The sequence below is a fragment of the Semicossyphus pulcher genome, unplaced genomic scaffold (genome assembly GCF_022749685.1).
Source record: "Semicossyphus pulcher isolate SPU_LCO1_2020_fin unplaced genomic scaffold, fSemPul1.0.p SCAF_5, whole genome shotgun sequence".
Lineage (NCBI taxonomy): Eukaryota > Metazoa > Chordata > Actinopteri > Labriformes > Labridae > Semicossyphus > Semicossyphus pulcher.
In genome coordinates, this window is record NW_027211726.1 from 7,964,843 (window position 1) to 7,979,405 (window position 14,563).

The window sequence follows — 14,563 nt, forward strand, 5'->3', positions numbered from 1 at the left end:
GACATGCAGCCCCATATCATCAATGACTGTGGAAATTTGCATGTTTTCTTCAGGCAGTCGTCTTCATAAATCTCATTGGAACGGCACCAAACAAAAGTTCCAGCATCATCACCTTGCCCAATGCAGATTCGCAATTCATCACTGAATATGACTTTCATCCAGTCATCCACAGTCCACGATTGCCTTTCCTTAGCCCATTGTAACCTTGTTTTTTTCTGTTTAGGTGTTAATGATGGCTTTCGTTTAGCTTTCCTGTATGTAAATCCCATTTCCTTTAGGCGGTTTCTTACAGTTCGGTCACAGACGTTGACTCCAGTTTCCTCCCATTTGTTCCTCATTTGTTTTTCTGTGCATTTTCTGTTTTCAAGACATATTGCTTTAAGTTTTCTGTCTTGACGCTTTGATGTCTTCCTTGGTCTACCAGTATGCTTGCCTTTAACAACCTTCCCATGTTGTTTGTACTTGGTCCAGATTTTAGACACAGCTGACTGTGAACAACCAACATCTTCTGCAACATTGCGTGATGATTTACCTTCTTTAAGAAGTTTGATAATCCTCTCCTTTGTTTCAATTGACATCTCTTGTGTTGGAGCCATGATTCATGTCAGTCCACTTGGTGCAACAGCTCTCCAAGGTGTGATCACTCCTGTTTAACTGCAGACTAATGAGCAGATCTAATCTGATGCAGGTGTTAGTTTTGGGAATGGAAATTTACAGGGTGATTCCATAATTTTTTCCTCAGAATTGAGTGATTCCATAATTTTTTCCCTCTGCTTGGTCTAAAGAAGTAACTGTTACTGACTACCGCATTTTTTTTTCTTGATTTCTTTTAGTGTTTCTTCAAGCCAGAGAGTTGCCATTTGAAATGACTTTAGTTTTGTGTCATGTCTGTGATCTGCTTTTTTTCTACAAAATTAAACAACTGAATGAACATCCTCCGAGACTGGTGATTCCATAATTTTTGCCAGGGGTTGTATAGTGTATAAATACACGTGTAAATGCATTTATATATTTGTGTATTAGGGAGGGTGTTCGTCAGGAGGAATGGTATATGCTCGAAAAAAGTTTAGATTCAGGAACCTAAAAAGTAGTTATGTAGTCCCTGTGAACTGATACACTGATTGTTTTTGTCCTTTGAGGCAGAGAAACACCCATTTGACCAAGTTTGTTTACATCATACGCTTAAATGAAAGGTGGTCAAACTCACTAGGCTCCTGTTTGTGATGTTTTACATCCCAGCTTAAGGTCTGTCAATCGGTGAATCATTGAGTCAGTAAGTTGACTCATGTTTTTCCTTCCTCAGTTGTAGCTCTCACGTGCCGTAGGTGAATCATCAACAGTATCATCTAACAGCTGAAGCACCCGATCATCATGAGGTAACTAAACAATGCCAACGCATTTACAGTTATCCATCTTATGCTCAGATTTATCATTCAGAGTAGTTTGTCTGCATGCTCTTTGTGTGTTATTCTCTCACTGTTTTCCTCCATCTGTTATTTTAGATGGATTTCCAAGTGGAAGCAACAGTACGTTTGAACAATTTCCCCAATAAGGCACAAGTGCAGGAAATCCTCAGGTCACATGACCTTGAGATGATCCCATTGACCCGCGATCAGGTGCGTGTAAAGGGGTGGTTTTTGAACCTAAAAGCTGCGAAGGCGTCTTTGGAGCCGCTTCTTCATTCACAAACAAAGAGAGACATCGCTTCAACTTCGTCCTCACCGGTTCTGGAGGTTTCCTCTGGAGCCGTCTCCAAACATTACACCAAAACAGACGGAGCCAGAGGCCGATCAGGATCCCGAAACAAGCCTCCACATGCTTCTCCATCTTCACCCACATTTCCCTCACCTTTGGCATCCAGGTCCTCCAACAACCGTCCGATCTTTCCAGAGTGCAGAGCTTCTGTTTCTCAAAGTGGCTCCCTCAGGCCAGGAAAAGAGTCCTTTGTCATTGATGCAGATGTGTTTGAATACGCAACTCAGCTCAGGAAAAAAGACATTGACAACATCCTGGAGAGCCATAATGTCATCATGCAAGAATGTCAGGTTATTGAGGACAGCTACGACATCACGTTACACGGGAAGGGTGCAAAAATAGCTGTGGGTAAACTCCAGAGTCTCCTGGAGAATCTGAGGATATCACTACGCACACAGGAAGTTCTTCTGGAGGACATGGATCATAAAGGCCGGGCTCTTTTAGAGAAGATTCGGAAAAGCAAAAACATTTACAATGCAGTGCTTGTGTGTCCGAAGACGGACAAACTCCACCTCATAGGATCGAGTAGTGGAAGCTACGAGCTGAAGCAGAGGCTGTTGGGGAGGTCGGTGGACAGGTCAGGACGTACAGGGAGGACTCAAGACAGAACCACCAAGCAGAGGAGCAGCTCTCTGCCACCAATCAATGGAAGGAACACAGACAGACATACAGGTGCAATTTCTAATCCATCTGCGGGTGCTGCAGGTTACTCTGCATCAAAGTACCAGGATGTTAAACAGAAAGACGTCGAGCCCAAGCGCGGAGCTGCTGCTCGCTCTGATCCTGTTTTTAGGAGGAGAAGTCAGTCCGAGTCGCGCAAAAAAACCCAGGCAGAAAGGACGCATGGTTACGAGCAGGACACAGAAAGCAAACTAAAGCCTGCTAAACCACCCAAGAATGGCTTCATGAAACTATTAACTCAGGTCAGTCCAGAAAATGTAAAGCAGAAGTTTAAAAGTATCAGAAAAAAAAGATGAGAGGTGAATTTATCTTCATGACTGAAGCAGACAGACAGCACTGAAATGTGAATCATCACCATGCATCATATGTAGCCTAGTTTACCTTAGCATGGTTCTGTAATGTTGGTGCAGAAGGTGGAAATAGGACTTTTATAGATGAGATGATTATAAATTAATTTGTCAACTTAAATACGTTTAATCAAATGTAATGTTCAGAAAACATAAAGCATCACATTTTCTTATTTAGGAAGTCCGTTCGAATTTTTAGCTGCAGAAGAATATTCTGTCAATAAGCTAACGGATAAACGAATCAAATGTAGCTGTAGATGTTATTGTTTTGCAGTTTTGTGCAATACACAGATTTCAGTCCCTCCAGGAAGTCGTGGTCCCACGAACTCACGCAAATTCAACCAATTGCTGCAACTTTTCCTCAACCACGTAAATTTGACCAATCATCCAGTTTCCCCGCACGTTTGAAGTCATCACATCGCCAAACTCACTTCTTCTTCGTCTGATATTTAAAATGTTGACCCCCTGAGGTGTTGTATAAACATCTGAGGGCACCTTTACTGTGTTACTGATGTTTGTGTCAGCGCTGATCTAAAATATTTATTGTATAGTGAGATAGTAATCCCCCTGTCTCTCATCAATTGTAAAACAGATTAGAACAGCGAAAATGCGAGGTGCTGTTTCGCTCAGTCCGTAGAGCAGGCGCCCCATGTACAGAGGCCACCGTCCTCGTCGTCGCACTGATCGCAGGCTCGACTCCCGGTGTGCCGATCATTTGGTGCATGTCACCACCCACTCTCTACCCCCAACATTTCCTGTCTATCTTCAGCTGTCCTATAAATAACGCCAAAGGCCAAAAACATAATCTTTAAAAAAAAAAAACAGCGAAAATGCATTAAATAACTTGTAGGTTCTCCCTTGTGCATATGGATAGTGAAGAATGTGCACATGCAGTGAAAAATGAGCATTTCATGGTTTTATTAAACTTAATTTAGTGTCCTGACACTGATATCGACAGGAAGTGATGTCAGATGGCTCGTTCGCTCAGCCCAAATAATGGCTTTATTCAAGTGTTCGCCGCGGTCGAACACATAATGTGTTAAACAGAGAAAAAAAAGCCTCACACCATAACAACTTTTTATTGCAACTTGTTTTTTAAAAACGGCAGCGAAATCAGGCGTTTTTGGCGACAACATTCACAGAAAATGCTGCGAAATCCTGGAGGGACTGATAATTTGACCCTGACACTGTGTTCTTTAAAGAGCAAACTGTTCATTATATTCAAACACTAATAACTTATATCAAAATTATTCAACAGCTGTCATTTACAACCTTAGGTTTACACAGTTATCCTTTATTATTGTGAGTTATTTGCACTGTAAATGTTGTAGTGGAAACTATTCTACATCTGTATACTGGATATGAGCGTCAGCTGGTTAAATATAATTGATCTAAATGGGAAAACAGAAGAATAAATGCCATAATTTCCTTGTGCATTTGGGGTTATTTCTCGTGTGTGTTGTTTCTGTAACACCTGAATGCAACATCTAGATGGAGACAGAAGTGAGAGGAAGCGTGAGCAGGAAGTGAAACAGTCTCTGTACTCATGCTGAGAGAGGAAGTCCTGATGGGTGATGAGGATCTAACAGGGTGCTGTTATAGGAAGGAAAACTGGATGTTTGGCTGCTCGCTGCGGTTATTATTCTACAAAACAATTTAAATTCAGAGCGAGAAGCTAAAAAGAAACAGACCCTCAGCAGTAGGTAGGTGTTGTGCATTTCTTACATATTATAATGTTCCTTTGTGTTGGGAAAGCCCCTTTACTCATCATTTCCAATCAGAGTTTGTATCAAGTATGAAATAAAGAGACCATTCAAACAAGGCTGCACCTACAGAGTGACTGCAAGAATGACTCAGAGGCCTTACTTTAACGGTGAGAACTCAAACAACCATCCATCTGATGAGAAATCACTCCTCCCTCTCAGAGCGTCGTGTTTGGGCTTTCCCAGTTTGTTTTGTCTGCAGCTGGGGAATCTTTAAAACTTTACATGAAATCTGATGGACCGAAAGTTATTGTCTCTGAAGACAAAATAATAGAAGTGCTGCCGAGTTTTTGTAGTAATCACATTACTCTCCGTGCTCCTGGGGTTTGCTGTGGTTAATTCGTCTTGTGAAGGGGTCATTGCTGGACCAAAAAACTCAAAATGTGCCGACGCGTTGCAACTGACTTGGACTTCATCAGGGCACATGTCACTAGTGGCTAGCACACCTTTGTTGAGTTATCCTAAAAGTTGTTTATTAGCCAATACCAATAAACCCAAAGAACTAATGGTTGAATGGATACACCAACAAACCAGCTCTCGTTGCCATCCTAAAGGTCGTCAGACTTGTCCCTGTTTGCTTAATGTTTATTCGTAGATGCCAAAGTTTGACCTCAGAAATAGGAGGTTGTAACTCTTGATTTTCCTCGCTTTCCTTTTTAGACTGTTTGCCTTCATCTGAGTGTCAAATTAGTTTATTTTTCTTTAGATTTTCACTTATTGTTGAAGTTGTATCTGTAGTCATCCATCTTTTCTTTGTTTGTTCAGCCATAGTAGATTACTTGCAGAGACCGGAACAGCAGCCGCTTAGCTCCGCCTACCCTCTCTGGCAGACCAACCACTGCTGGCTGATGGAAAACGTGTCACTGACCGGTCGCCACTTGTGATTAGTCGCCACAGACATCCAGTCTGTAATACTGTAAATGCAAACGCTTTCATCAGTGGGCCATAGGCTCGATCACCATTGTGTTACCTCATTCAGCGATAGAGACTTAACACTAACAGACATTTATTTAAATGAAAATCTTCGAGATTATCCCTTTAACGATTAGCATGGCTAAATACCAATAGTAGTAAGTGATCAAATGTTTTTTTATGTAATTCGGGTGAACTGACGCTTTAATATTAAGGGAGAGTAGTGACATGAACAAGCAGGCCTCGGGGTATTGTTCAGCATTAATGAGGATTTCGATCTCAGTGCCTCCTAAAGAAGCTGCTCATCCTTCTCACAGACTCTACTCATGAAATAATTCATATAGGCGTGATTTTTCCTCATTTAAAAAAAAAAACCCCATCTGAGTCATGACGTGGGCTGTGTCACCCTGCATGTTGTGAAAGATAAACACACAGTGATGAAACATGTATAAGACTGCCAGCAGCTGGTTCTTACATATACGTACTTATACCTCTATAGGTGTAGATGCAGAGAAAGTGTTTTGGTCTGCAGTTCAGAAACCACAAAGGAAACGTTTGGAAAGTCCATTTCTCCATGCTGGCAGATTTATTAAGATAAAATGTATGTTAAATGTGATTCTTTAAGCAAACTGTAAAGAAACCACCCCAAATATGTAAAGAAACACAGCTAGTTTTAGCTATTCAAAAATGTGAACACAAGGCTATAATGGTTATGACCACTTTGAAATAATTTTGTAATCAGTACGTTTTTCTTTTCCTCTAATTCTTCTAGTTAAATAATACACTATACATACACAGAGTTAACAAGTGGTTAAAAGGGAAAGCAAAACAGAATTAACAGTCCAGAAGAGTGTTGTGTTAGCAAACCATTAGCCTCGGCAGCTAAACTAGCAGCCCTAAATGGCTGGAAGTGTAATCGTTACAATCATTTTGGAATAATGTGTGAACACTCCCAAATCTAAATATAAAATAACAGCAGGTTTTTATTTTTGTACAATTCTTCAAGGGAAAAAAATAATGTTTAACGTACAGAGTCCACAAGATGTCTAAAGAGAGAGACTCAGCCAAACAGAGTCAACAGTTAATTAGGGTGTTGCGTTTGCTAACCATTAGCCTTGACAGCTAAGCCAGTAGTCTAAATGCCAAGTAGCATGATAGTTGGAAACATTTTGGAATAATGTGTGAACACTCCTAAGTTGGAATAGGCTTACTGTAGGTTTTCTATTTTCTTCCAGTTCTTCAAGTCAAATAGTGTACCATAAACACACACACAAAAGGAGCAAAAAGAGAAAGCCAAACAGAATTAACTGTCACTTAAAATGCTGTGTTAGCATTAACATTAGCCTCAGACAACTAAGCTAGTAGCCCTACATGGCTAGCTTATATACAAACGGACAAGTCTACGATTACACTAAACTAAAAATATAATAGTACCCACAGATAATCCTCTAACAGAGGCATTTGGGGAGAAGGAAAAAGATCTCTGTTAAGATTGATAAAGTTAGAGATCTGACAAAATAGTGTTGTGTAGCTGCTGTGTAACTACCATTAGCAGTTGCTGTAGCTGATTTAAACTGTTATACCAATTGTTACTTATCTTTTTTACTTTCAACCTTTATGAGAAAGTATTTCATAGACTTCCTATTAAAGGGTCAATTTTGCGACCTATAATCACAGGATAGTGTAATGCTGCTTTTTCTTACACCTGAGTGGGCTAATTGTCAAGAGACTCTTGTAGCATCTTGTCAGAGTCCACGGCTGGAAAAACAGTTCTTGAAAATGTTCCAGATTTCAAGAAAACAGTAAGGTAGTGTGACAGGGGAGTTATTAAACCGTCTGTAGCTTAGTCAGTATTCCCGTATACTCTCTAGACTTACTCCCACACCCTGTACATTGTTCTCACATGGCACGATCAGTCGGCTATTGCTAAACATTTTGGCTCAAGCATCCAAAAACTGAAATTCTCAAGTGGTAGTTTGGCTCTGCTGCGTGTTGGGAACCTCTGGTGCAGAGAAAAAACCCCAAGGGACATGTTGTACTGCCAATGCCAAGCTAAGAAAGGAAATGCCTTGATCCTTCCCAGGAGATAAAGGCCTTTTTCCAACCACAAATTTGCAAGGTTATGAGCTCTTTTTGTGGGTAGAAAAGATATGTAAGATACACACAAAAGACAAGGCTGAAGAGAAAGAGAGTTAAGTATGGTGTTGAGAGTCGCACACTGTTTAGAGACTATTTAGACACTTAGAGGCATTGTGGCAGGAAGAGAGAGACGAAGGAGGATGCAGAAGTGGTATGAGCTTTTAAAGATAGCCTCCTGCTATTTATACAGAGATCTGCGTGAGGGCATAGGCTGACTGACAGGATGACGTGCTGTAGCTTGCAGACCACAGCTCCCTGTGACTTGACTAAGCACACCCTAAATCCACCCAAAGAGCTCGCCACGCCCACCGCACACTCACACTGTCTCCACTACCGGGCCCGAGAAGTCGACCGTACTTCTCTTTCTTCTTCCTCCCTTGAGTTGCTTTCTCTTCCTCTACGACTTGTCTCGTCTTTTTAGTTTTAGTTTGGTGAACACAAGACACCAGGATGGCCGAGCTGGAGGGTTTGGAGTTTGGGAAGTCAGACTTTGTGCTCCTGGATGAGGTGACGATGGAGCAGTTTATGGAGAATCTGAAATTGAGGTAAGGAGTGTCAAAGAGGAGGAAGGGAGGGGAAGCTGCTGTCAGAGATGCAAAGAGTAACGTTTCATACATACCTGATGTTTCTTCAAGTCTTTGTTTATCCAGCTATGAAATATATTAAAATGTGTGTCAAACTTATACCATTAAGGGTTTTTTTTGTACTTTCTTAAACTCTTTCTGACATTCCAAAACGTACAAAAATCTAGTTAAAATTACAAATTTGCCATTAATGTGACAAAGTAGACGTAAGAAAAGGCGTGGAAATGAAACATAACGGGGAAAAGGAGAGATCAAGGTGGTATGTGTCACTGCTACCTTTCCCGCTCACTCACGTGTTTCAGATATAAACCTGTGGTTAATTTCATCATCTCTTAACGCCATAGGAAGCAAATTAAGCGTGTGGCACATTACCAATATATCAACCAATCTCTCCAAATCTACCAAACTTTATGTTCCTTCATTTGTTTTGTCTTGTGACTTTTGGACTCCTTCGGTTTGGGATATGACGTTAATCTCTCTGTATATAGAAAGTATTATTTATGCCCATTCTCACTTCCTCAATGTTTCAGAAATGTCAATCAATACCAAAATAAGCTCCAGATTTAGAGTTAAACAACTTTCTCAGCTGTGGTAAGCACAGCAGATGGCTCCAAATGAACAATTGTTCACATATTTAGCCTCTCTGAGTGTCTGTCTGCCATCATCAGCTGGCAAACAAAGTATGCAGCTCCAGTTTCATCACACAGCTTGATCAGACTTGTCTGATGGCAAAGCAAAAGCTTAAGTTTGTGCTGATATGTGCGTCTACTTTAAGGATCTGATGTACTTTTTAATATATTTTTTTATTTACTTATTATAATTAAGCTGCTTGTTATTACTGCTACCAGCTTTTGATTTTTCCTCCCATGCTGGGTTCTCTGTCAGCAAGATTTCATTAAAAAGTCATGAGCAGATTCCCATCAAAGTAAGTGGACAGAGAGGCCTTCTCCTGACTTTCCATCATCACCTGTTGTGTAGTTTTTCTGTAAAACTACAAGAGATCCAGACTGCATGGAAAACTGAATATGTCTCTATTTTAATATCAGTTTAAGGGGTGCAAATAACACCTTTAATGTAAGATAAACTACAAGCTATATAGGATTTGTGCTACATGAGTTCCCTCTTGCTGATATCAGATATTGTCTCAGCCTGCTGTCACCTGATTGGTCAGGATGTTAGCAGGAAGCAGTCTGGTCTGACTTCTCTATTTGTCTGGCACCAAACACACTCTCACTTAGAGGGAACTCAAATAATGTTGCTGCCAGTAATAGAACAGAACATTTAAACTCATTTAACCGTTGAACACAGACACAACTTTCTGTGTGACTCAGAAGCAGCTGCAATCATCAGCTGAGTGTCAGTTCAGGGACAGGATCCTCCTGGATGCTGCCCACACAGACAGACCCGCTTTGCTGAACCAGCTTCCACTTCCCAAACGGTGCTTTTAGGTGCTCAAAGGCAACTCAAACAATTGCAAAATGCAACAAAAAAAAGAGTTTATTTATGAAGAAAGTAGACTTCCTGTAAATAGCCAACTGGGTGGAAATACCAGTGGGATATTTGGATGAGTTAACAAAGAGATGAGACAGTTTCACTGGTGGGCGAAGTTTGGAAAACGTTCCAATTCTGGCATTCAAAATTACGCAAGTAAAAGTACATAGGAGTTTTAAACAAAAAAAAAAGAGGATGTTTAAGTACTCATTGTGAAACTAAAATGTTTTTTATTCCATTTTAAACAGTATTTTTAAAGCAGGTCCCTTTGAATACTGTACGGTAGTTTGAGCAAAGGCATGCATCAAAATTCATCATGTATATGAGCTTAATCTTCAAAGTTACTCATAAAATAAGTTAATTTTATGTGTCCCACTGAAATTTTGTTGTAAAGGTATTAGGGTGCACAAATAAGAATAATAAGCAGCTGACAATTACACCTAAAATAAGTGAGTAAATGTACTATTTAATTGCCTCCTGGACATTTAATAAGTAAGCTTGTATAAGTTTATGCCTGGCTTTTATATTATAGTTTTATTTAAGTTTTCCCAACCCATTGTAAATAAAGTGAATCATTGTAAAGGACAATTAGGCTTCTTTCAGTTTAAGGCCACACAGTTTGTTAATAACTATTATTTAAAAGAGTAGTCGCTTGTTTGGTCAGTAGCCAGCACCTATGACAGGTAGACAAGGGGATGCATTCTGAGGAGAAACGGCATCCTTCCTCAAATCGCCCACTATTTATGTCCTTTATCCAACTTTATTGACCTATTGTCTGTGATTGATGTCATCCTGAACACAATCACCTGTTAAATACTATAAAGTCTCCCGTTTATAGCCTCACTTTATAGGTTGACAAGAATAATCCAGGCTCGAGGCTTGAATTTTGACGGTGCATTTGGAGTCTTTGAAATCTGACAGCCTTGTCCCATTGTAATGTTAAATGTGAACAAGCTAATGCTCAGGCACCAACTCTGTTACAACACAAACTGTCCATAAAGCTTTGCGTGCAACAAAGAAATTATGTAGAATTTCATTGAACTTCATTACCTCCAGTGACAAGTCAGTTTTACTCCTCCTTCTCAACAAAACCCACAAGCTGTTTCAAAAAGCCGTGACGCCCTTTAAACCACAAGTTTCATTTCCTTCTTTCAGTGTACACACACTTGTGTCACTTCCTGTCCCCGATGTATGATATAAAGGTGCATTTTTCTACAGAACTTTTAAATCGAGTGGTTTTCGTGGGTGGTGTGAAAATGTAAAAAATGTGGCTCTTTGTCTCACTCGATGAATGATGCAATAAATTACATAAATGATACCTGTGAATGTCGATCAGAAGGCCTATGTCTAATTTTCTTTTGTTTGGACAGGTTTGAGAAGGGACGTATCTACACCTTCATTGGAGAAGTAGTCGTCTCTGTTAACCCGTACAGACAGATGGATATTTACGGCAAAGACACCATCGATGCGTACCGGGGCCGTGAGCTGTATGAAAACCCTCCTCACCTATTCGCAGTGTCTGATGCTGCATATAAGGCCATGAAGAGACGAGCCAAAGACACCTGCATCGTCATATCAGGTCTGTCTCTTTCACACCCCTTACATATCCTCCACCTCATCAGCCACAGTCCTGCAGAGTGTGAACTCTGTTCTGATTTTCCCATACAGACTGAAACAACAAATTCGTGATTATCTTGTTTCCACAAGGCATTGAGACATTAAATACTGAAACAAAACTGTTAGCTGGGTAAAAATGGACCTGTGTTCATTGTAAGGTTTGGCCTGTGTGTGGCGCCAGATGAAAAGCAATGATATGACTACTATGGCTTCATCTCAGATATAGGCTCTACTCTACATGGTCAGATTTGGCTGAGCAACCATCAGTTGCTCGGGCTACAACTTACTTTTCTTTTAGTTATCAATCAATATTTCAAGGTTAGTCAACTAATTGTTTGGTTCAGTGTAGAATACTAAAAAAAGGCCAATCAAATATTCACATTTTAGATGCTGGAGGTTTTGGCACTTTGACATTATAACTGACATAAAATTCAGCTTTAGAACCTGAGATTCAGCGACATCTTTAAAATCACTTCTACAAAGAGATTTTTTGGAAAGAGATTGTTTTTTCTTTCAGTGCTGTGTCTTTTTCTGTGTTAGTAAGGTTACTGCTCTTGTTATGGTATTGTTTGGTACTTTGTTCAATAATAGAGTTTTATTGTTTAGTTTTATTTGGCCTATTGCAGTCCTGTAACGTTTCTATCCTGCGTAAAACCATGTAAAGCACGTTCATTACTATACTTTTGTTTTATAATAATAATTATTATTATCATATTGAACATTATTAATTGTAAAAACAGTTTATTTATTTTGAGCTCATCGTTTTATCTCTGCATGGGCTTGGATTGATCATTTTTCCGGGCCTTTTTATGACGTTTTGCTCAGTTCTTATGTAGCCTACATGAAAAAGTCTATTTTAATTTGACTAGTTTGTAGGTTTGTGACAGCTTCACTGGACGTTTTCAATGTAGGTGCCCCAGAAGGTTTACTTTTTAATTTCTTGTTGTGTATTCGGCTAATTATGTTTCCTACAGTTTCAAATGTAGAAATAAACGAAAGCCATCGGGCAATTTTGACGAGGGCAGCAGCAGTATGGCAGTTAGTTCGTCTCGGTTCGTCTCCTAGCAACAGATATATGCTAATATGTAGCATGTTACATTATTGACAGCTTGGTGAGGTGCTCAACGTAGTGCAACATGCTAACATTCAGAATGTTATGCTAGCATCAGGCTTATTCCGGAGTTAGCGTTAGCTAATGTATCCTGTCATTCTTGGACAGAAAGAAACATGTGGAGTCCGTACTTTTGGGTGCCGTGAATGTCTTTTAACTAATTTTCTAGCTTCCTAGCTTGTTTTCGATATATTTAACCAAACTCACAGGAAAGCCGCTATAGTGTTGCAGAAAGGTAACGTATGGTACTTACATTAGCCATGACATCCATTTGAATTGATTGATTTAAATCCGTGTTGGAGTAATAACGTGTTACCTCTACTTTCCTCACGTTAACGTGCAGGTTTGTATCAGGCTGCTCTCTAAATGTTAAGTTAGTTGGTACATTTGTTAATGTGCCGGATTGACACTTGTTGAACTGGGGCTAAAATCTGGATTATTATTATTGGGCCAATTTAGTTTTTTTATTAAATATTTGACAACAAATGGCTGTGTTTTTCTGTTGGATATTATAAATAGGTAAAAGCATCTACTACGCATATTTTCCATCAGTTTGGGTGGCTGTGGAGACTTTTAAGTTCCATGATGCTCTTGATACTGTTTGATCTTGCCATGAATAAAATACAGGAATTAAGCAATGTTACCAGGAGTAATTACTTGTAACTTCATTGTCTCTTCATGTTTAGTCCATGATAATGCAGTACAATAAATGTGAATCCTGATTATTAATGATGCTTTAACAATCTGTTCATCAATGTATGTTTTGTGTTTCAGGTGAAAGTGGGGCAGGAAAAACAGAAGCTAGTAAATACATCATGCATTACATCGCAGCCATCACGAACCCAAGCCAAAGGGCAGAGGTCGAGAGGTGAGTAGTGCTTTAAGAAGACATTACAAGATTAATTTGTGAGCTGAAATGTAGATCCAGATGGGGTTTACTCAGAAATTCACTACAAATGAATGAATGGATCATGACAATATGACATTACAATGAATCATCTCACTTTCTTCTTTTCCTCGTACTCCATTTTCACCTCCCTAATGGCTGTTTGTCACATGTTTCCATTAATGGTCACCATGATGCGATAAATCAAGTGTGAAGAATGTGCTGCTCAAGTCCAACTGTGTGCTGGAGGCCTTTGGGAACGCCAAGACAAATCGCAACGACAACTCCAGTCGCTTCGGCAAGTACATGGACATCAACTTCAACTTCAATGGCGATCCCACAGGAGGACACATCAACAACTACCTGCTGGAGAAGGTGAGGGGGGCGATGATAGAGGGGCTGTTACTGCAGACAGGAGACCGACTACAAACAGACAAAACCTCTACAGAAAAGTTCTGCTCATTTAGTTTTTAAATTACATTTTTCCTTCTGATCATGAATGTTTCATGAGGTGATGACAAAGAGGTGTGAGGGAACATCCATGAATAGATGTGTCGGTGAAGCCGCTGCTGCTGCTCCTTGCTTGTTAATGAATGGCCCACCTGGGAGAACTTGATGCTGCTGTATTTATCCACTCTGTTAAACTACCGTCTGGCACTCGGAGCCGGTGTGAATGACGGTGCTATGATTCATTTTCAGAGAGCAGAATTAACCACGTGAAAGTGCAGCTGCTGTAGTCAAACAGTTGGTGATCAGTTGGTTTGAGCGTCTTATTTAAAGATATAAAACCAAACTATGATACTTAAACACTTTCAGAAAAACTGGTGCTCATTTGGCCGTTTGTCTGTGGATTTTTATTTCTACAGAAGATCTGGTCTTTGTTTGACCGCATTATGTTACTTTACTTTGGGTGCAGCTACAGTGACAATCTGTCCATCGAAGGATGGGGTGTCACTCCTTTACAATCAAAAAGACTTGCTCTCTAGATGTATGATTACTCACCAAAGTTCAGCAATGCATCCAGGGAAAAACCTTTGACACATGAAACTGATTCCACTGCAGCCGCATGACATGTTGAGTTAAGAGTAATACTTTTTTCTTTTGGACTAGAAAACTTGCTTTGACCTCTTTGGAGCTGTCTTATTTGTCTTTTGTTGCCTGAAAAACTCACATCTCTGATTGCTGACCCCTTTAGAGATGCTACAAACTGGTTGCCTTTTAAACACAAAATTAGGGTGTTATTGTTTTGTTTGAGACAGACAAATGCTAATTCTCTT

The 14,563-nt window shown here is 39.9% G+C and overlaps 1 protein-coding gene across 1 annotated transcript in view; it reads left to right on the top strand.

Annotated features, from left to right (window-relative positions):
- The first annotated feature begins 7,943 nt into the window (after nt 1-7,943).
- myo1g (myosin IG) overlaps nt 7,944-14,563 on the top strand; it is a 57,407-nt gene continuing 50,787 nt past the window's right edge. The window contains exons 1-4 of the mRNA XM_069681709.1: nt 7,944-8,142; nt 11,043-11,251; nt 13,175-13,268; nt 13,496-13,661. Of these exons, the coding sequence (XP_069537810.1) occupies nt 8,048-8,142; nt 11,043-11,251; nt 13,175-13,268; nt 13,496-13,661 (564 nt within the window). The 5' untranslated portion in view covers nt 7,944-8,047. The remainder of the gene's footprint in view (nt 8,143-11,042; nt 11,252-13,174; nt 13,269-13,495; nt 13,662-14,563) is intronic.